This window comes from Panthera onca, chromosome A1 (genome assembly GCF_046562875.1).
Source record: "Panthera onca isolate mPanOnc1 chromosome A1, mPanOnc1 haplotype 2, whole genome shotgun sequence".
NCBI lineage: Eukaryota > Metazoa > Chordata > Mammalia > Carnivora > Felidae > Panthera > Panthera onca.
The window spans coordinates 98,035,056-98,058,419 of record NC_138339.1 but is presented as its reverse complement, the minus strand read 5'-3'; the positions used below and the strand labels follow the sequence as shown (position 1 = coordinate 98,058,419).

The 23,364-nt window shown below is 41.0% G+C and overlaps 1 protein-coding gene across 5 annotated transcripts in view; it reads left to right on the top strand.

Annotated features, from left to right (window-relative positions):
- The window catches only part of PDE8B (phosphodiesterase 8B), a 274,382-nt gene that overhangs the window by 114,779 nt on the left and 136,239 nt on the right, over positions 1–23,364 (top strand). For 3 of the 5 annotated variants that reach the window (XM_060635503.2, XM_060635500.2, XM_060635505.2), the window contains exon 2: positions 18,057–18,116. In XM_060635503.2, coding sequence (XP_060491486.1) covers positions 18,057–18,116 — 60 coding nt within the window. The remainder of the gene's footprint in view (positions 1–18,056; positions 18,117–23,364) is intronic. The other 2 variants (XM_060635504.2, XM_060635501.2) reach the window with 1 other exon arrangement.

Genomic DNA, 23,364 nt, shown 5'->3' with positions numbered 1-23,364 from the left:
GAATCTGGGATCATGACCTGACCCATAACCAAGAGTTGGATGGTCACCTGACTGAGCCACCCAGGCATCCCGTAAAATAACCTTTTATATTTATTATTTCTGATGTTCTTTATTTATTGCTCAACAGGATTGTTTCCTTCTGTTATGCCCTTAAACCTGAAATGACTTAGCATTTCTTGTACTGCAGGTCTTTGGGCAACGAATTGTCTAATTTTCCTTTGTCTAGAACTATCTTCAGAGTTGTCCCTTTTCCACTGTTTCTCAAGAACGTTCAACATTTGTTGGGACTGTCCCACTGTGCACAGTGTGTAGTTTCCTGTGGCTGCCTTTATCTTGAACGTTTCCCAGATTGATGAGAATGTGCCTAGGCGTAGCTTTCCTCATCTCTTTCTTGTTCGTGATTTTGTTGAATTCTTAAATCTGTAAACATAGGTCTTTCTGCAAATTTGGAAATGTTTCAGCCTATTTTTTCTCTAGTACTTTTATCTCTCATTCTCTCCCTTTCTCCACCCCAGACTCCAATTGACTTTTTATATTGTCCACAGATCCCTAGGTCTCGATTTTTTTTTTTCAGTAAGTTCCTCTCTTCTTCAGACTGGATAATTTCTATGCATCTATTTTCATGTTCATGGATTCTTTCCTCTGTAATGGCTATTCTGATATTTATCTCATCTAGGGAATACTTATTTTTGGTACTGTATTTTTCAATTGTAAAAATTCTGTTTCTTTTTTATATTATCTATTTTTGGCTGAGGTTTCTTCTTTTTCGTTTGTTATGAGTGTATATTTCTTTACCTCATTGAGCATAATTATAATAGCTTCAAAATCCTTGTCTGGTCATTCCAATATCTGGGTGATTTTTTTCTTTTTTTTTTTTTTTAAGTTAAAAAAATTTTTCATGTTTATTTTTGAGAGAGAGAGAGAGAGAGAGAGCGAGCATGAGTAGGGGAGGGGCAGAGAGAGAGGGAGAATCCAAAGGAGGCTCCAGGCTCTGAGCTGTCAGCACAGATAGGCAGTGATTTGGGATTGTATCAGGGACATTGTGGTTGATGTGTTGGGAAGACTCCAGATTCTCCTGGAGAGTGTTGATTTAGTTGGTTTGTTTTAGCAGGTGATTAAGTTTATTAGACACACACTGTAAATACTATTGTCATCTGAGGTGGAGGCAATTCAAATATCAGTTAAGCTATTTGATCTTGAGCTGGGCTCCTTGGAATCTGGTTTGGGCATATGTTGTTCAAGTTTCAGCCAGAGATTTGGGCAGAGTTTAGAATTCTTCTCTGGGTTCCCTCTTTGCTGGAACTCTCCCTTCACTGTCTAGCAGCCCCTGTGGCCCCACACTCCATCTTCTGGTTCCTTAGGCAAGCTTGATGGTGAACTGTCTGTCAGAGGTTGATCCTCCCTTGCCCTGCCATGACTATGGCCTGCCTTCAAGGCAAAACTGAAAAACTGGTAACCTCAACAACAGGTGTTGGACTCTTTCTCTAAGTTGATAGTCCCCTTCCTGAATCTTGCCTGCTTTGTTCACGGTCCAGAGCCCTCAGGTTGTCACTTTTGTCTAGAGTTTATCACTGTTATCAGTTGAGAGGGTTGGTGATTTAGGAGTTAACGCTTCCTTACTAGAAGTGGAACCTTAGGTTTGTTTATATTAAATGCAGTTAGCAATATATTGGCATTTAATGCTATTATTTTAGTTTGCTTCATTTTCCTCCCATTCCACACTTCATATTTTTCTTCTCTTGGTTTGTTAGTTTATGTACTTTATTCTGTCTCTCCACTCTAGTACCTTGTTAGCTACACACTCTGTTTAATGTTCTTTTGTAATGAGTAGAAATTACAAAATTAACTCTCAGTAGTCCAGTGTTAATACCTCTACCCCTTCCAGACCATAGAAGGAACTGAGAATAAATTTCCCTACTAATTTTATGTTCTTGTTGTCGTGTATGGTGTTTTATTTGTTTATATTTTTTAAACTGAAGAAGACATTACTGTTGTTTTCTACCCTCAGTATTCACTTAGATTTACTCACATGTTTACGTTTCCCAGTGATACTCATTATTTTCTGTCTGTGAGCTTTCAACTTAGATCAATGCTTTTTGATTGAAGATCCCTCTTTAGTCTTTTTGTTAGTGCTACACACCTAATGACAAACTCTGTTTTTGTTGTATTTATGTTTTATATATATTATAAAATACATATGCTATATATATTTTATTTGTATATTTATAAAAGTTTGATTTTATTATCATTTTTGAAGTATATTGCTGCTGGATATAGAGCTCTAGGCTGGCCTGGAATTTATTTTAGCATTTTGAAGTTACCAGGTCATTGTATTCTGCCTCCCATTATTTCCATCAAGAAGTTAGATGTCAGTGTTACAATTATTGCTCCTTTAAAGCAATGTATCTTTTTCCTTGGCTATCTTAAAATATTTTTCAGTTTGTATTTTGCTCTTAATTATTCTTTAATAATATGAGTAGAGGTGCCTGGGTGGCCCAGTCGGTAAAGCATCCGACTTCAGCTCAGGTCGTGATCTCATGGTCTGTGGGTTTGAGCCCCGCATCAGGCTCTGAGCCTGCATTGGATTCTTTGCCCGTCCCCCGCTTATGCTCTGTCTCGCTCTCTCAAAAATAAATAAATGTTAAAAAAATTAAAAATAATATCAGTAGATATTGTTTTGTTTGTATTTTTTATTCCTGGGGTTTATCTCACTTCTTAAATTTGTGGCTTGATTTATTTTTTCAGTTTTGGAAAATCTCAGCTATTTGCTCTTCAAATATTGTTTCTGCCCCATTCTTTCTCAGTTGACCAGCAATGACATTACATGTATATGACACCTTTTCTCCGTGTTCCAGGTATCTTTTAAACTCCTTCCTATATTTTCTATTCTTTTGTCTCCCTGTACTCTAGTCTAGATCTTTTTTTCTGATGTATATCCCAGTCCCCCATTTCTCTGTCCTCCCTGTATTTCAGAGCCTTATATACCCACTCAGTTGGTGGCTGTTTTTAATTACTGTATTTTTCAGTATGAAAATTGTCATTTGATATCTTTAATAGCTTCTGTCTCTTTGCCAAAATTTTATATCTTGTCTTTTAATTCTTTGAACATATTAACTGTGGTTATTTTAAGGTCTGTGTATGCTAACTCCTCTCTCTGAAACTTCTATTTGTCTAATTGTGTTCCCTTTTTAGTTTTTGGTCAATATTTTTTCTTTTTTCCCATTATAGACTAGTTATTTTTACTGAGTATTGGACAATGTATTTGAGCACTTTGAGAGTTTGTGTGATGGCATATTCTTCCAGACAGAATTTACTATTGCATCTGGCTGGCAGCAGGGCAAGGGACAGGAGCATTGAGTTTGAGGCAAGTTTGAGAAGCATTGAGGTTAACTCTCAGTTTATGAAACTGATACCCAGAGTAATGGTATCATCTGTCCATGATCACACAGCTAGTTAATGTAGGAGTTGGGAAAGAACATAGGCTTTTGATCCCCAATCAGGTTTTCCCTATTACACCTTGCTGATCTCAGTTATTATTAATATATTTTTTTATTATTTCTCAGGGACCCAGGCCTGCATCTTAGCCGGTCCAAGAGGAATTTTTTTGTTGTTGGTAGGAAATTTGTCCTTGATTTACCTAACCATATATGAATGTCAGCTCTTACCTGCTTTTCCCTTCCCTCCATCCATTTCCTTTTATTCTCTGGATTTTTACATTGCCCCTTATATCTTGCCTTTGACTAATAAATGAGTCCACACTAAAAGACATGTGTTCTAGTTGAGTGGCCTCAGAGACTGCTTAATTAGTCTTCTTTTTTGTGACTGAGTAAATTATGTCATATTTTGTAAAAGGCTTTAGAAAATGAGTTGTAGAGGAAAATGATACCATGAGACATTTGAGGACATTTTTCTTGGGGCGAGAGTGGGCACAAGTGAGCAAGGGACAGAGAGAAGGAGAGAGGGAGAATACTGCAAGGGGCAGAGAGGAAGAGAGAGAGGGAGGGAGAGAGAAATAGGGCTCACCCGATGCAGGGCTCGAACTCACGAACCGTGAGATCATGACCTGAGCAGAAGTCTTGACACTTAACTGACTGAGGCACCCCGCGCCCCTTGAGGATATTTTTAAACTCATGATTAGCCTTTTCATTTAAAAATAATTCACAATCTCTTCCAGAATGGCTAGTAAAGGCTATTAACCCTTGTGGTTAGTCTGTCATTTGCTCAAGTATATGGTATGTATTTATAGATTCTGAAATTATATGCAGTCATGCGTTTGGGATTGGGACTAAAGCTGACCACAGGTAAACCTATTCTAAAATCTTCTCTTTGCAAGGCCTAAAAATATGGTGTTCTCTGCTTCTGTTATTAAAGGGAAAGCATTTTGGTGAGTACCAGGAAGAAACAGCAGGGCAGGGTAGAAGTATCACTGGCCTGCAAGCCTGGAGACTTCGATTGTATCCCAGTGTTACCATCTCGCTTGTGTATGATTTCAAGCATACCACATAGCCTCTTAAGCCTTATTGGGCAGTCTGTAAAATGAAAGGGTTAAGGGAGACGATCCCTCAGGAGCCTTCCAGTTCCCAAATTCTTGGCAATTATCATTTACCAGGAGGCAATACCTGGAAGACTGTTTTCTAACAATACAAGTAAGAATGTAAAGCAATTCTTGATTTTCTGCGACAGTGGGGGAAGTGTTAGGTAAAGTTAGCTAATCCACAAGTGGACATTTGTGTTTTCATGTAAGCAAGTCAAATGTTCGGGGACTACATTTTAATGCAATGTAAAGAAAGAGCTTATGCTTTGATGATCCAGCGTATGAAGTTAGTTTATAAGTGTAAGGCACCTATTAAGTTTTTAGCTCACTGTGGCGCTCAGTAAGGATTTTCCAAAAGAATGAATGAGATACTGTGAAAATAATATCTATCATTTATCAATTGCCTGAAGTGCCAAGCACTGGAGATCCATCCATGATTAATACAGACTCAGCATCTGCCCTCCAAGGAGCATGTGTTATTGCCCCTTAGTTACACATGGGGAAAAGGATATCAGATTTGGTGTTACACTGAAAACCTTTTACCAGATAGCAACATTGGCAGCTTTGGTTCTCCAGCATCCTGCATTTCGTGCCAAGGAGCAGAATGATCTTTGATTTACAAAGGACTTTTTTGTTTTTTTAATGATGTATTAAGCACCCACTCATCAAAAGCTGTCAGACCTGGTTGTAGCAGATGGAAATGGGTGTTGGGTGCTGGGATGCACCTGTCACAGCTGATCATTTACTGGTTCTCTATCTGGGGTTGGATGGAGTTGCCTTTTGTTTCCTAGGATCCTCCTGCTTCTGACAGCTAGTGGTTATGGTGGCAGAATTATCACATGATAAACATCATGGTGGATGTATAAACAGAGGAAAGGGGGTGGCAACTAAAAGAGTCGCAAACACGTTTGAAAGTTCTAACCATTTACGTTACCGTAGCCCAGGAAGGCATTTGGTGTGGTAAGGAATGCTGAGTCACTGGGAGAGTTTTCCTCCCCTCCAGCAAAGAAAATACTTACTTCCTCAGACCTTCAACAGCATTGGGGATCATTATTGTAAAATCTTGGGAATTTGATGAGCAAAAGTGGAATCTAGTTTTGATTCACGTTTTTGGATTGCCAGAAAGGCCCAGCATTGTTGCATAATTTTTACAGCCTATTTGTGTGTGTGTTTTGTGAATTGTCTGTCCTTTATTGTCCCATTTTTGATGGGGATGCTTGCTTTTTAACAATTATCCTATTAAATTTTGAAGAACTCTAATAAGTATAGCACTTTGTTTTCTACCATATATTACTAATATTTTTTCTCAGTTTTGTTTGTAATTTTATATTTATTATACTCTTACATATTTATTTTTATTAGCAAAACTCTAACCATCACTTCCTTCATTGTTTATGTCTTTGTTGTTATTTTCAGCAAGGCCTTCCAGGCCCTTGAATGATATGAGTATTCACCTATATGTTTTCTTCAGTGTTCTTACGGTTTTTTTTTTTTTTTTTTTCCATTTAAAATTTTAAGCTATCTGTGGGTACCTGGGTGGGATGGCTCAGTTAAGCGTCCTTATCTCTGAATCTAAAAAAAAATTTTTTTTTGGAAAAGAAGGAATAAGACTGTGGGTGTTGTCCCATTGGCTTTTGATGTGAGCCCTGTGGAACCATAGGGCCAGGGCACCCTGGGCTCTTGACTGCTGCTGTGTGCAACCTTGTGTAAACAGGAGAGGTCACAGGGCTCTTGGGATACTATCTCATGGGTGGCTGTCTTGCTTGCTAACTTGGTAAAAATGTTGAGGTTTTAATTGTGTAGTGTTTGACTTAAGTCATACATCTTTAGGATGTGAATGGTGCTTTTTATGAGTAACTGTTTAGAAATTATTGTTTTTAACAAATAACTAAAACTTTCTTTTCCAAAAAAGGGAACATTTGCATTTTATAGGTGACTTCTCATGAATTACTTAAAAAAATTTTTTTTAAGTGTTTATTTATCTTTGAGAGAGAGAGAAGCCGAGTGCACATGGTAGAGGGGCAGAGAGAGAGGGAGACACAGAATCTTAAGCAGGCTCCAGGCTCTGAGCTGTCAGCACAGAGCCCGACATGAGGCTCAAACCCATGAACTGTGGGATCATGACCTGAGCTGAAGTCAGACACTCAACTGACTGAGCCACCCAGGCGCCAGAAATACTTATTTTTAAATGGGATTTGTTTTTAACTGGGAATCCGAGCTTGACACTGTTTCATTAACCCCAGTGTCCATATGATCCATGGACTCGGGGACTGATGTTTGCAACTTACTTCAGTGTGAGAGGCCCTGACAAACCAGAGTCAGGAAAAATGTATGTGTTGAACTTTTGGTGCAGTACTAGGTGTGGTGAAAAATACAGAGTTGTTTCAGTGTCACTGGGTCCCTAGCATGATGTTGTCCTGGAGCCAAGCAGCGGAGACATTTCACTATTGGTTTTCTAAGACAACTCTAGCTTATCAATGGCAAAATTGAGGACAGAGGCAGTATGGATGATTGAAATCCACAGGAAATCTCAAACTCATTTTTAGCAGATGGTTTCTGTTCCCTTGCCATCAAATCTGCTTACCAGAACTGCTGACCATGTAGCAGAATTGACTGATTTGAATATCATCCCCCTTCACTTTTTCCTGCCTTCATTTAATGTTCCAGAGAAGGCACAGAGTAGGCTGGAAGAGCATGAGAAACGCTTGGGTTTTTCCACAATCTGGATAACTGCCTCCTGAATAATTAGAGATGGACTGTGCTTTATTAGTTCTCTGTTATACAATGTCATTGTAAATGCTTCAAGCCATCCGGCAGTGTCCATTATCAGTAATATCCCTAATAAAAGGAAGGAAGTTAGTTGAGAGATGTCACGTTTTGCGGTTGCCTGTACATTCCTCTGCTTTCCAAGTCGGACTCTGGGTTTGACCTTTGGAATCTGGGAATAGTGTTAAGTTTATACACACTAAACCCAATGATAGTGTCAGAATTGTTACGTTTGTGAAGGCTGATGCCTTCCTTGTTTCTTGGACTGCATGTATAATGTAAAGCCTTTTGACATAATCATATCTAAGTATGGTTAGGTTTTTTTTTTTCCTCTGAAGCTAATTTTTTGTAAGGTTTCCTTGTGCTAGCCTCTTTCGGGTACTCACCAATTCATGGATTGTTTACTTGGCCATTTTTCTTCTTTTTATTTTAATGTGTATTTGTTATCAGGTGGAGTTCTTTTCTCATGGTTGTAGATGAATTTACTACATTGTCTAAATAGTTTCTGTCATCTGATTGAGGGTGCCTGGGTGGCTTAGTCTGTTAAGCATCTGATCTGACTCAACTTCAGCTGCTCAGGTCATGATCTTGTGGTTCATGGGTTTGAGCCCTGAGTGTGTTGGGCTTCATGCTTACAGTGTGAAACCTGCTTGGGATTCATATTCTCTCTCTCCCTCTCTCCCTCTCTCCCACTCTCCCACTCTCTCCCCCTCCCTCCCTCCCTCTCCCCCTCTCTCCCTCCCTCTCCCCCTCTCTCCCCCCCTCTCCCTCTCTCTGCCCCCCCTTGCTCAAACACACACTCCCAAAATAAATAAATAAAAATAAACTTGAAAAGTAAGTAAATAAATAATATCTGTCATCTGATTTGTGGGGTGTGTGCGGGGGAGAAAATGCCTCCTCCATTAGACTATGCTGGCCACATTTTGTGTGTTAGGATCTGATGGCATCCAGATATCTTCGGTGTTGACTTTTACCACCTCAGCGCTAACATGAGGATGACCTCAGTGGTCTCTGTCCTTTCTTGCTGCAGTGTTTTCCAGGCACAGTATGATAGATGATCACCTTTTCCACTTGGCTGAGGGAAGCAGTGATACTTGGTAAGAAAGAACAGCCTTTTTAACACCAGTGTCTGAGAAATGGAGAAGAACTCATGGGTGGGGGGCATTGTAAGACACAGTGCTGGAAAGCCCATCACTGTCTCATCTTGTATGTGGCAATGGCTGAGGGCTGCGTCTCTCTCTCTGACAGCTGTGTTGGCTGTGACGTAGGCCGTACGTAAGGATCTCCTCACTTCATTTCTCAGTGCTCCTTATTTCTCAGCCTTTTCTTCTGCCCTCCCGCCCTTCCTTCTGCCCTCCTGCCCTTCCTTCTGCCCTCCTACCCTTCCTTCCCTCCCACCCTTCCTTCCCTCCCACCCTTCCTTCCCTCCCTTCCTTCCTTCCTTCCTTCCTTCCTTCCTTCCTTCCTTCCTGTAGGCTTCACACCCAGCACGGAGCCCAAACATGACACTTGAACTCACTTCTCTGAGATCAAGACCTGAGCTGGGATCAAGAGTCAGAGGCTTAACCGACTGAGTAACTCAGGCGCCCCCAGATCTTTCATTTAATTGTAAATCATTTAAAAAGTTTTCTTAGTTTCTCTGCATATCATCTTAAGACTTTTCTAGAACAAGTCAAAATATAAGTGAATATATAAGTAAGAGCATGGCCTTCTAAGTAAGATGGGTCTGGGCTTAAATCTCAACTCTAGCCCCTTGGGTGAGTTCCTTAACCTTTAGGAAGCTTTAAAGTCTTCAGCAGTTAAAAAGTGGGGTTGCTGTGACTATTACATGAGCTGATGTTTGGGGGGGATTCATCAGCCCCCTCATACTGAGTCACAGAGCAGTTCTCTTGAGTGAGGCCCCTGAATCCCAGCCCAGTTTTCTAGGATTTCATTTTACTAAGTTTCAAGGAAATTTTATCTCTATTCTGAGGAATTTTAATCACAGTACCTTAGTTTGCCATATGAAGATTTTAGAAGGAAAGAAATAGTATATGTAGGCTATTTGTATAGTGGTTACTACTGTTAACTCAAAAATAGAAAATAGATTTTTCCAATAAAATATATTATAAATTTATTTTGCAGTATTTAAGATAGACAAACTACAAAATATAATTCTTTAAACACCTAGGTAGTCACTCCTAAGCCCCTGGTAGTTCCTTTCCTATCTATATACATTCCCCTTTCCACCAGCCGGACCACTTGGCCTTAATTGGAAATTTATAAGCTTTTCTCTGTACTGTTAAAATATGCCTAAACTATATTCAGTATTTTAAATATTTTAAAACTTTAAATGGTGTTCTAAGCTATGTATTTTTCTAGATCTTTTTTTTACTTGAGGTTTGTGAGATTCATCCATTTTGAATGAGTAGTTCTTAGAAGAGATATTTTCGTTGTATAATAATTCCATTATATGGATAGTCCTCAAAATATTTTTTCTGGTGATGCATGCTAATGGATTTTGGATTATGCTGTCTCCAAATTTTATGTTAAAAATTTGCTCCAAATATTCTTGTAAATGCAGGATACCCCCAGAGAAACCCACAGAGATCAGATAGGAGTTGGATTGTACAACATACACTTCTACATCTTTTTTAGAATATTTATCAAAGTGGCTGGACCAATTTACCTACCCACCAACAATGTATGAGTTCGTGTGGGTCAGCCTTCTGGCCCATGATACTGTTTGACTTCCTACTTCTCCCATTCTGTTGCTTTTAAAAAATGGCTGGGTGTGACATAGGATCTCATTGTAATTTAGCAGTATTTTCCTATTACTAAAGATTGAGCATTTTTTCATGCGTACATTTCCTTCTTTGCAAGTTTCTTTTTCAAATCTTTTGCCCAACTTTCTTTTTGGTTGTCGTTTTTCCCTGATTGTTTTTAGAGGTTTTTGTTATGTTCTGGTTACTAATGCTTGCTTGTTTCCTGAATTTTTGATTTTTTATCTTTTGGGCTCTCCCTTTTTCCCTTTTTATTAGTATTTTTTGATTTTGCTTTAGTTTTTGGTGAATAGAAGTTTTAAATTTCAGAGGCAAATCGATCTCTTTGACAGTGATATATTTTGATGTGTAGTTATCTGTATGTTTTTGCAATGAAACATCATGCTGGCAAATTAATGTACTGTTCTAAGAGATCACAAAACAGAGCATAAAAAAAAAAATCACTAGATATGTCACCCACTGTATCCATGACTGTAAGTAATCTTCCATATATGTGTTTTATAACACAGACAAAATTTTTTTTTTTAACTTTAATTTAGAGGTCATTGGTTTGGGGAAATCATCACATGTGAAGGATTTGCTCTTGCCTAAGTGATCTTGTGATTTTGGAGAGGGTGTTTGGGTAGATTTTGGTCCCTTTCACGAGGCAATTACTCAGTTGTTATTTCTTGAATGAATTAACACGTAATTGAATCTGCTGTTGACAACAGACAAGTTTGCTTAGAATAGACCAGTGGTTCTAAACCCTAGCTTAGCACCTGAGATTTTAAAAGTGCTGATGCCTGGGACCCATCCTTAGAGATTGTGATTCTCTTGGTTTGAAGTAGGACCCAGACATATATACATTTAATAAACCTCAGGTACTTGTAATGCAAGGCACATGAAAACTTCTAGATCAGAGACCGGCAGCAGGAAGTTGAGGGGAGGGTCAGAACCACCTACTGGGCCCTGAAAGTTCTGAGCAGAAGAGTTGCCAGGAGATGCTCTAGGGTGACCAGAATCAAAGCAAGGGGGGGCCTGGAGGCTGATGTGAGGACAGAGCCCACGGTGAGGGCCCCATGGCTGACAGAGATGGAAGGAAGCATGTTAGATGTGTTGAGGGCAGGGGAGCCTGAGGAGTGGATGAGACAGGAGAGCAGAACGAGACAGGCACGTGCGTCCTCATAGTCCGTACTGGTGCCTTTCGGACTGAAAGCCAGAGGGCAGGCTTGGGCCTATTAAAAAAGGCAAAAGTGATACACAGCCTTTGCTTGCTCAGAGGAATAAAGAATTTGGCGGGGGAATGGAGGGTGGACAGGGAACACCTTGAGAGGATTCAGTACTAAAGTCAGAGGCAATGGGTCAGCAGGCACAGTTGATTAAGGGCATTTAAAAATGAGTCTTCCTGAGCCTACAGCTCCCTTTGGTGATGGAAATGATCTTTACCAGGGAGTCGCCCCTCTCCATAGAAGTGAAGTCATATTTGCTTTGAGCTGTGCGTGTGTGTTCACCTGTGTGAACACTCAGTACTGATGATGGCAGGGAGGAAGGGATTCCAAATACGAAGTCATTGAAGTGGGGGAAGATTCAGACTTTGAGCTTGTTTTTTGGAAGGTGGAAGTTAAGGAAGCCCCACACAGTAGCCCAGACACTCATGTACACACACACTTGACGTTCTTCTTCTTAGTCCTGGCAGCAGCCCTGTTAGTATGGACAACCAGGACCCGAGCAGGGGTTGGTGGAGACTGGATCATGTGTTTTGCGAAATCAGAACCACACCCAGAAACTCGTGACAGAAAAGTGCAGTCAGAATTCTCTAAATGCTGGAGCATGATGGAAGAACATGGCACTCGGTGTGCCAGGGGAGAAATGAAGTCTCAGTCCTGACTCCACTACTTAAAATTTGTGTGATTTTAGGCAGTTTGCTTCAGTTCCATTTATTTATTGAATACCTTATAGATCCTGGGAAGAAATTGGTGAGGAAGACAGACTCTGTGTCCTCAGGAAACTCAGTTTTGCCAAGGAGAAAGGAGTAATACAGTAAATGCTTTGCAGTAGGGGAGGGTGCTGAGGAGAGCCATTTAGGGGTGCCGGGGTGCAGCTGGGCTTGGACAGCCCTCATGGTGGGGGCACTCGAGCAGCTGTGCCTGGCAGGTGGGGTAGCAAGGGTTTTCCAGGTCAGCTGCTTTTCTTCCTGACTTCTCACTTGCTTCCTGTTTGAGGGAAGCTCTAAAACTCAAGTGCAGGTTCTCTGGCAAACCTCCTGAAGCTGAAAATACCTTGCAGTGTGGCAGTCAGCTGCGGGGAACATGGTGCAGTGACGGGCAAATTAGCCAGCCTCAACTGCCTTGATTTCTCTCCAGATTTTGTCTTTCATCTGCCTGACCTGCACCAGCTGGTTTTCATCTTGGAGTTGCCTCTCCATTGAAATGAGGCCAGGCTTTGTGGGGGTTTTTTGGTCCGTTTTTTTTTTTTTTTGTTCATTGTGACATATTTTTCCCACTTGTTTTCAGTGCTCTAGTTCCTACTCATGGCAGCGTGTATGTTTTGGTTTTGCTAAATCTGTTCTTATCTATCCAGAAAGTAGACAAACCAGATGTTTGATTTTTTGTTTTCCCAAGTCCTAAATCTGATTGTGTGAATTCTCCACTCAGAAACCTACAGCGTGGTTGGTGCCTACAGGTAAAAAAGCAAGGGGTGGGGAGGGGCACATTCCTTCCGGGATCGTCTAAGGGACTGAACCCAGCCCTCCCAGTCTAAAGTTTCTTTGCCATTGTACCTTTGTGACCTGGCCTCCATTCCTTTGATTCTCTTGTTCCGTATGTCTGGAATTTCTTCTCCCAACACAGTCTTAACATCCTCCTGTTTTTCATGAGCTGCTTGCCTCCTTGATCTCTCTGCCCTGAAAACCAGAAGTACTTTTTCCTTTCTCTTAGCTTCAAAGTTTGAGGGAAAAATCTATCAACCAGAATTCTGTATCTCATTAAACTGTCAGACAAAAGCAAGCGATAGACATGTGGAGACCAACAGAGACTCATCGAGTTTGCCACTCACACACCCTTTCCATTCACAATGAAAAGATACAGTCAGGGGCCAACCGTGTGAGTTTGAGATTAATTTAAGTGAAAGTATTTACACGACAGAATCAGCAAATGCCACAAATAGGGCTTTTTTTTTCCCCCTAGAGAGCCAACTTTTCTGTGAATTGGTTAGCCTGCTGCATGTATTTGCATGTGTTTGTTACCATGTGTGGACGTGTTTGTTACCATGTGTGGACGTGTGTACACACAAGTGTTTGACACGTGGTAAACACTGGATGGTTAAATCTGCACTGTCGGTCAGCAGTCCTTCCTCCCTGGGCGGTTGGGGAAAGCAGTGTGGTCAGAGCAGCTAGGAAGTGTCTCTCTTCGCATTCTTGTCTCATCCTCTTCTCCTCCTGGGTGCTGGCATTATGCTACCTGTGACCCCCTCCTTTGCTTGCTTTGTGGCCTTGGCAGACTTCTTGACTGCCTGGACTCAGAACTAATACACTAACTGAGGATGTGTGCCTCTGTACTTGCTCAGAGTTCACTCTTTGAAGTGGAGAATCTTGGCTCAGTTACAGAGTCATCAGTATGTGGTCTCCTGTTGATGTTCATAAACACCCTTTGACAAACTGGTGAAATGTAGGCAGTAAGGCTCCCATGTTAGAAACAGAACTCTGCAAACTGGTGCTGCTGTGAATATGCCTGCCGCTGGTTTACCTCTGCTGGTCGCTGCCTTGCGCCCGCCCTCAAAGCCAGCAAGGAGACCTTCTGCCGTTCTGTTGGGCTAGCTGACCTGGCTTGGACACAGAGGCCAAGGTCAGATGACTGGGAGCACAGGCTAAGAAGGAAAAGGCAAGCCAAGAGACAGGAAGCTAAGTGTAGCTCAGGACTAAGGGAGCTGGTAACCCAAGGCCCTAAGCTGGTGTTGGAGGTGGAGTGTGCTACAGTGAAATAGGGCTGGGAGGAGGTGGGTAAAGATGTGACAGGCAGGGGTCTTGAAGACATTCAACCAGACTTGCACCACTTCTCCTGGGCCCTGCCTCAGATGGCAGCTTCCTGCTGAGCTGGGTTAGGCCGAGGTTAAAATGTTGGATGCAGGCCAGGGACTCTTGGGGCCATAGAAGAAGACGGTAGGGTCTTTCCTGTCATGGCAGGAAAAGGATATGTTCTAGGTCGAGTGTCGATTCGAAAATTATGTACTGTTTCTCAGTGACCATTGCCTGTCTCCCCCTAAGGTCACTCCTGTGAAAGTGACTAGCAGAGTCATTGGGAGACAGGGGGGCTTGAGGAGTGTTCCCATCATCTTGTGATGTTCTCTTGGCAAAGTTTAAAAAGGCCTATATAACTTGTACCCATTTGCTTCCTTAGATTTCCCACCTCCTTACGGTGAAGTGGGACCATGTGACCAGGTCTGGCCACTGGACTGAGGGAAGGCAGTGTATGTAACTTACAGGCTGAGACCTTAAAAACCCATGCCCGAGTCTCCTGTGACTTTCCCTCTGCCTTTCTCTTGGCCTGGACTGCTAAGTAACCACAAGGAGGAATTGCCTTGGAAGGTCGCCTCACACCATAGTGAATTTGGTATGAATAAAAAAATAAACCTTTATAATATTAGGCCACTGAGATTTTGGGTCTCTTTGATACCACAGTATAATCTAGCCTATTGTAATTCACATGGCTAAAATAATGAAATGGATTTTGAGAATTAAATGAGAAAATACTGTTAAGCTCCTACCACTGTACCAAACATGTAAGTCATTTTAACATGTCAGTTTATCAACCTTCTCAACCCTGGGCCTGTTACCTCATTAGCGCCAAAAATAAATAAAGTAATAAAGTAATAGTTACCTCCCCAAAATAAAAGAAATAAAATACATGAAAAATTTTACCTCATGCCAATGAAGTAATAAGCTTCAGGGGTTTTTCCTTCCCTCTTCTTCTGAGTTGTGATCAGAAGTCATTGAGAAGGTCTTTGTCCTCCTTTTAGAACACTTCTTCCTCTACGTTCAAATCTTGCAGTCCCCTGGAGGTAACATACTGAGCTTATTTGATAGTTCCAGCAAAAGCATCGTATTTTCTAAAGACATAAAATGCATGGCAGAAAGGATCATAGTTTAAAAGATTTGCCAGTGTTGACAATAATGCAAAGACTATTTCAGAATTACTCCAAATGAGTCATTATTTCCTTACCTATAAAGAAAATGTAATTGACTTTATTTTTAATGTTGATATTAAAAACCCACAAATGCCACCTCTCAGGGCTTTTATCCCACCAAGAGACCTATGTAAAAAAGTGACTTGACCTGTGTCATGTCTAAATTCAGTAACATAAAAAGCTGAAATGTAATTGGGTCCTCTGGGCCTAAATGAATAGGAGACAATAATGAGAATAATTTCCTTGAAGAGAATCTAGTCATTTGTGTGCCAACAGTCATTACACTGTTCCACAGGATTTGTTCTGGAGAGATTTCATCAGGAATATATTGTGAGCTCTTAGTCAACAGAGGAAAAAAAAAAAAAAGCAAGCTATCTATGTAAGTACTTCATGCACATGGTGGTTATTTACAAAGTTATACAGAAATGTATGGGTTACGGGGCACCTGGGTAGCTCATTCGGTTAAGTGTCTGACTTCAGCTTGTCTGACTTCATGATCTCGCGGTCCGTGAGTTCAAGCCCTGCATTGTGCTCTTTGCTGACAGCTCAGCGCCTGGAACCTGCTTCTCATTCTGTGTCTCCCACTCTCTCTGCCCTCCCCCGCTCATGCTCTGTCTCCCTCAATCTCAAAAATGAATAAATGTTAAAAAAAAAAAAAAGAAATGTATGGGTAGAGTGAATTATTTTTTTGGATGGTCTGTGCCCTTCCAGCAAGGATCCTTCTCCCTATCCCTTAGCCTTCCAAAGTGAGTCACTTCTTATTTTATTCCTTTCAAACTTTACACTACTTATTTCATTTATTTTCTGCCCCTGGATGACCACTTTGGGAGCCAGTTTTGCTGGAGAAACCATTCACAGGTGGCCTGTTGGAGGAGAGCTTACATATGTGGTGGGTGCAGTAAATCCAAAAGAGGGCACAGAGACTGTGAAGAGATACCCTAGATTATCAGTCAAATTTATCTTACTGTACCAAATTGGTTTTGCTTCTTAATTATTAGCTTTAAAATAAAATTCTAGTAGTTGCACTGCTTTTGAAGGGCCGTGTCTGGTTCAGACAAAAACTTTTTATTTATTTTTTAATATATTTTTTTAGTGCTTATTTTTGAGAGAGAGCGAGAGACAAAGTGTAAATGAGGGAGGGCAGAAAGAGAGGAAGACACAGAATGTGAAGCAGGCTCCAGGCTCTGAGCTGTCAGCACAGAGCCTGACGTGGAGCTTGAACTCACGAACCACAGATCGTGACCTGAGCCAAAGTTGGTCGCTTAACCAACTGAGCCATCCCGGTGGCCCCTAAAATCTGTTTTTAGGGTAGAGCTGGGTGGCCGGTGGGATGCACAGTCCTAGTGACCCAGGAGGTGTGGTGCTGGTCCTTTTTCAATGGAGTCATTCTTGGGGCTGTGCATATATGCTGGGTCTGCTACCAGCAGTAACGCTTTGCAGTATATTGTTTTGTTTAAAGGGAAGAAGCATGAGGTCTCATGTTCTTTGACCTGAAGGTAGCAGCAAAACATGGAAGGAACTTGTTATTGGTCCATGGGTTCCGGGACTTGAGGCCCTGGGCTGTTACGAGTTGTGCCAGGCCTACTGGACGGACCCACTGTCCAGAAGCTGCCTTTCCAAGCGGAACCTACCACAGAGGACCAAGAACCTCACTTGAGCCGTCATCTGAGGGCTTTGAGTTTTATGCTGGCTAGTTTGGTAAAAGACCAAAGCCCCCCAGCAGCTTTGCTTCATGCAATGATGCTAGGGTTGAGGGATCAACTTTAAAGAGAAAAGTGTGAACAGTTCAGTCATGTTTTGGAGAAGATACAGACCATGCCCAGCAGGAATCAAGCACGGAGGAAAAGGAAGAAAGGAGAAAGGGAAACTTTTAGTTTTCAAAATTAAAGCGTAATGAGAGCTCTGCTGTTATTAACTGATAAAGCCTCGTCTTGGTCCTTGGTTTATTACTGAGTTATTTCCCGCGCTGTGGATTTTTATGCTTGCTGAAGGTGTTCCATAGGATTGACAGGGACCGAACTAGTGTGTAGACTGCAGGATAAACTTCCAAGTGGTGGCACAATGACTACATCTTCTTGGAGAAAAACAAAATTGGATCCATAGAGGTGAGGCCAAGACCCTTGGTCCAGTAGTCTAGAGAAAAATCCCTCTTAGAAATCCAAGCACAGTAATTAAAGACAAATATTTGCTCTATGCTTACAGCTGAAGCAGTGAGATGGCTTTGGCCGCTGAATACCTAAGCTCATTCCTGGAGTGAATCACGGTTTGCCTCTTGGCATGCTATGGGGTTCCTTAGTTGATTTGAAGAGGTTCAATTGAAATGAGTTTATTCATGGTAAACATGGGCAAGAATAATCTGTTTATTCCTCATATAAAATGAAGATAAGGAAATGTAGATCTAAATAAAGGAACAGATCTTAAAACCATAGAGATGTTGTAGTTCCCACATTTAAGAAAAACTTGTACTCAAGATTTCAGAATAATAATTGTCTAGCATGGTGCCGAGCACATAGTAGGTGCTCAGAAAATAATGTTTTTCTCCCATAAAACGGTACTTGTTTATTATAAAAACCCATACTTAAAAACAACCTGAAATCCTTCAGGTTCATATTTGATGATATCCCTCCAAGACATTTTCAGCACGTATAAATGTATATATTCTTACACAAAACCAGTATTATGCCGTGTATGATGTTTTACTTTCTCCATGTCCGTAAACTGAATCCTTACAGTTAGGGTCTATAAAGTGGCATAATGTAATATTCTGAGGAAGGAAGAATTCGTCACTCCTGGTAGTTTGAGTCGACACATCTCATGTTTTGTCCTTTATTTAGCAGGTTTCTTCTGCGGAGGTACGCATTGGGCCCATGAGACTGACGCAGGATCCTATTCAGGTATGCCTCCATTACTCAGCTGGGGCTTTGTTCCTGGAGGGGCTCTTTCAGTATCACAGCACGTAGCCATCCTTGCCCCTCCAAACACACCTGTACATGCATACAGACTGTGTATATATGTCTTTGTGAAACTGCTGACTTTTCATAATGTCATACTTGAGGAATCAAATTGTTTTCTTGAGAATTTAAACACTGCCCTGTCTTGAGTATAAATACAGGAGGTAGGTTGCGTGGTAGGTTGGGAGGGAGGACAACTCTCACTAAAAACTTGGACTGCTCACACCTTGCAGCAGTCAGAAAGGGAAGAAGCTATGTGTAGCAAGCGTCAGGGCTTTTGCCATGAGCCACAGGTGGATGTGAGTCTTGGCTCTACCAGCCAGGTCACTAAGCTATGTGACCTTGCTTATATTGCTTGACTTCTCTACCCAGTGCCCTGTCTGTAGAGATGATAATTCCCCTCTCTCATGGGGAATTAGGGGTTAAATTAAATTGCACTGAGTGCCTAGAACACTGTTTGGCTGCAGAGGTCTCAGTAAATGACAACTGTTGTTGGCTGGGAAGAAAAGATGACAGGAGGCTCCTCTTTCCTGTCCCCTGTGTCTTGAGCCATGTGTTCGTCTGGACTCTTTAGTACTGAGCGAGCTCCAGGAAGAGAAGGCCCAGTGCCTATGGCATTCACCTGACTCTAAAAATGGCAGCAGCTTTGCAGCCATCCTCCCCACAGCCCTCAGGGTCTTTTGGCCGCTTCAGAGGAACATGGGTGGAAGGATTGGTACCCTTTTAAATCAACAGTGGTTACTGTTAAATCTCCATCTGCATACACATCTTCCCGATAGGCCTAAATGAGCAAGCCTTCTCCCTATAAAAAAGTAGCTTGTTAACACCTGGAAGCTTGTGCATTGGGAAAATTACTTGGGAAAAGTGCATAATGCAGAAAAAAAAAAATGTAAGCAAACCAAACATGTAGATGAAAGTGAAAAACCAAACAAGGAAATGTACTGTTTGATTTATGAGCAAATGGAAAAGAAAATAATGTTTTATTGTTGCTTAGGAAAGGAAATACAAATCTAGGGAAAGGAAAAAAACAAAAGGAAGATATTTAGCTTGGGAAAATTGGATGAAAACAAATTTAGGAGTAGAGAGAGAAAAAAGAATTTACTAAAATAAACATAAGCCACAATTATCTGTATAGAATACAAACAAGTGGAAAATTCCAGTAATCATTCTAGGGGCGTGTACTTTGTGCTCCATTTTGAATAAAGGCAATGACAAAGGATCTAATAATGGTGTTTATTCCCAAAGCAATTTCCAGAATGTTCCTTGAGATTAGTATAGTTTTGGAACAATTAGTTTAATTTACCTTAATTTTTACTCTCTGTTGTACTGGAAATTAATGATCATACTAAGGATGTCTCGACTTTTAAAAACATAATTTGTCAAATTGTAAAGTATTTCAAATATTCATTAAAGTACATGAGTATAGCTGTACCCCTTTTATTGAATATTAACATTATACTTTCTCTGTTTGAGTTTGTTCTCCAGAAATTAAAGATTCCCCTTAATTATCTTTCTGTATTGCTCCCCTCCAACCCTCCCCTCCCTAAAAGTAACCACTCTTTGGAAATTGATTATGCTAGGTGTTTGTATATTTATTCTACATATGTGTGTGTCCATTCATAATAATTACTTTGCTTTTGAATATTTTAAAGCTTTATGTCAAAGGGGTGAGGCTATAGGTATCATTCTGAAATTTTTCTTCATTCATCATCATTTGATGTCGTGTGTAAGAATCAGTTGTCCAATCTGAGGTCACAAAGATTGATTGCTTTGGTTTTTTCTAGTTTTACCTCCTAAATTTAGCTCTATGGTTCATTCTGAGTTAATCTTTGTATATGATATGAGGTAGGGCTTCGTGTGGATATTGAGTTGTCACAGCACCACTTGTTAAAAAGAATATTCTTTCCCCCATTGAATTGTCTTGGCACCTTTGTCAAAAATGAACTGACCATAACTGTGAAGGTTTATTTTCTGTATTCTCAATTCTGTTCCACTGGTATGTATGTTTGTCCTGTGCCAGTACTACACTATCTTGATTACTGTGCTGTGTGTGGTGTGAGTCGCCTAAAAGATTGCAAATCATACAACAGATTATGAATCTGGTTTTGGATATTGCAACATTAACAATTTTGTCTCCCAGTTCATTAATACGATGTTTTTATTTATTTAGATTTTCTTTAACCTCTTTTAACAGTGTTGTATAGTGTATGTCTTTGGTATTTTAAATTTATTGTGTGATACTGTGGTAAATGGAATTATTTCCTTAATTTCATTTTTGCATTATTCATTGCTAGTATATAGAAATAAAATGTACTTTTGTTTCTTTACCTTGTATCTTACAACCTTGCTGAGCTCCTTCATTAGCTCTTGGAGTTTTTTATGGGTTCTTGAGGATTGTCTATATACAGGGTCATGCCGTTACTTCTTCCTTTCCAATCGGAATGCCTTTTGTTTCATTTTATTTGCCTCTTTGTCTTGTTAGAAACTCCAAAATAATGGTGTGTTTAATTTTGTAAGAGACTTCGATATTTCTTCTCAAAGTGGGTTGTACTGTTTTATATTCCTACACACAATATGAGAGTTCTGGTTATTCCAAATCCGTGGTAATGACTCGTGTTGCAGTCTTCTAATTTTAGCTAATTATCTTATGGTGAATTAAATTTCTATTCCTCCATGACTAGTAATGTTGAGAATTTTAGTGGCTTATTGGCAATTCTTTTATCTTTTGTGAATGTTTGGTTAAGTCTTATTTTTAATCGGATTGACTTTTTATTAATGTCCATTTATTTTTGAGAGAGAGAGCGCCCAAGTAGGGAAGGAGCAGAGAGGGAGGGAGACAGAGGATCTGAAGCAGTCTCTACACTGACAGCAGAGAGCCCAATGCAGGGCTCGAACCCATGAATCCTGAGATCGTGACCTGAGCTAAAGTCAAACACTTAACTGACTGAGCCATCCAGTCACCCAATTAGATTGACTTCTAAAACATTATTGAATTGTAGTTCATTATATATTCTTATTACAAGTCCTTTGTCAGATTTTGAGAATTTTGGAGGAGGAGTTAAGATAGCAGAGTAGTAGGAGGACCCTATGCTTGCCTTATCCCTCAAACACAGCTAGAAAAATATTAAATCATTCTGAATACCCATGAAATTGATCTGAGGACTGAGAGAACAAACTGTACAACTAGAAGGAGAAAAGAGGCCACACTGTGGAAGGGAGAAGATATGTGATTTGGGGGAGAAAAGAATCACCAGTGCTGCAGAGGGAGGGATCCCTGATGAGGGAGGGAGGGAGAGTAAGAGAGAGAGGGAGGGAGAGAGAGGGACAGAAAGAACAGAGGGCATGGCATTGCACAAGAAAAGTACTTCCCTAAAACCGTTGGCAGGCAAAACGAAAGGGGCTGATTATTTCAAGTTTTTACAAGCCACGGAGCTCAAAGACTAAAGTTTTAGAAGTCTGTGCCGTTGCTGGGTGTAGCCTGGTGGACATAGTGGTGCTTCTGTGGATAAGGAGGGCAGAGGGCCCAGAAGTGAACAGAATGGTCTCAGGATCCCTTGAGTCGCACTGGGAGAGACAGTTCCCCTTCCTGGAGTGCATTTGGGAGAGGTGGCACTGCCTCTCCAGGGACCACAGAGCTAGTGGGTGCCATTGAACTGCCCCATTAATTAGCATACAATCAGAGACACCTGCTGAGGGCAGCTAATTGGATGCCAGCTTTTTGCTTCACTTTAACCATACACTCCAAGCCCCTTTGTGTTTATGTGATTGCCCTTCTGGGGCAAATGGGCACGAGCCACAGTGCAGCAAGACCCTCCCTCAGAGGATCAACACAGGTATGTGCTATGCCCTGTCCCTAAGATTTGGAGATTTGAAACACATCTGGCATGCCTGATGTAAAACACAGGAGCACTGCACTGCTGGATGGGCAGATGGCTTGGACATAGGGTGAAGGCAGGGATCTGATGGATGTCTGCAACAAATTACAGGAGATTGTTCACTCTTCTGTGAGGGCTTCCTGAAGAGTAGCAGGCATGAACTCTCCTCTCTGGGAGGAGAGAGCCAGCTGATGCCATTTTTACCCCTGCCCATTAGTATGGATGGACTTCAGTGAGTAACATGGAGGCTTGAATTATTTACACCAAGCCTCATCCCCTGCTCTCCACAGGTGCTTGTGAACTAGGGCCTGAGAGTCAGAGCAGCAGCAGGCCCCAACCCCAGAAGATCTTTACAAACCCCTGTGTCCACCAAATCTGATCGTAGAGTGCTAAAAGCTTCAGCTCTGGGGAAAATAGGATCTACCTTTTTGTAATAAGCAGACCAAAGCACACTTCGTTAAAACTTGCCACACAACGGACAAGTTCCAGACAATTCTCATGCAGGCAAAGAGAAACTGTGCAAAGGACTGACCAGAGGGAAAGTGCAGCCAAAACACAATAGTGGAGTGCACACAGTATCCAACAGAAACACTTCCTGAAGCGGACAGTATAGGACTTCTTCTTAATATAGACATTACTCTCAGGAGCAGGAAACATAATAGATTTTCCTAACACACAGAAGACAGAGACCCAGATACAATACCAAGGTGGAGGAATTCACCCCAAAATAAAGAACAAACGAGGTCATAGCCAGGGATCGAATCAAAACACATATAAGTAATATGCCTGAGCCAGAATTTAAACCAACAGTCATAAAGATACTAACTAGGCTTAAGAAAAGCAATAGAAGACCCCAGTATAATCAAGGTACAAAACCGACTGAATGTAATGACCACAAGGATGGAAGAAACAGAGGAATGAATAAATGATATAGAAGATAAAATTATGGAAAATAATGAAGCTGAAAAGAAGAGGGAAAGAAGAATACTGGATCACTAATGTAGACTTAGGGAACTCAGTAACCCCATAAAGTGTAATACCATTTGTCAGAAGAAGAAGGGTGGGAGAAGGGGGCAGAAGGTTTATTTGAGCAAATTATAGCTGAAGGCTAACCTCATCTGGGGAAGGAAACGGGCATCCAAATCCAGGAGGTTCAGAGAACTCCCATCAAAATCAACAAAAGAAGGCCAACACCAAGACTTATCGTAGTAAAATTTGAAAAATAGAGGAAAAGAAAGCACCAAGGGAAAACAAATCCCCAACCTGAAAGGAAAGAGTAATAAGATTAGCAGCAGATCTCTGCAGAGAAATTTGGC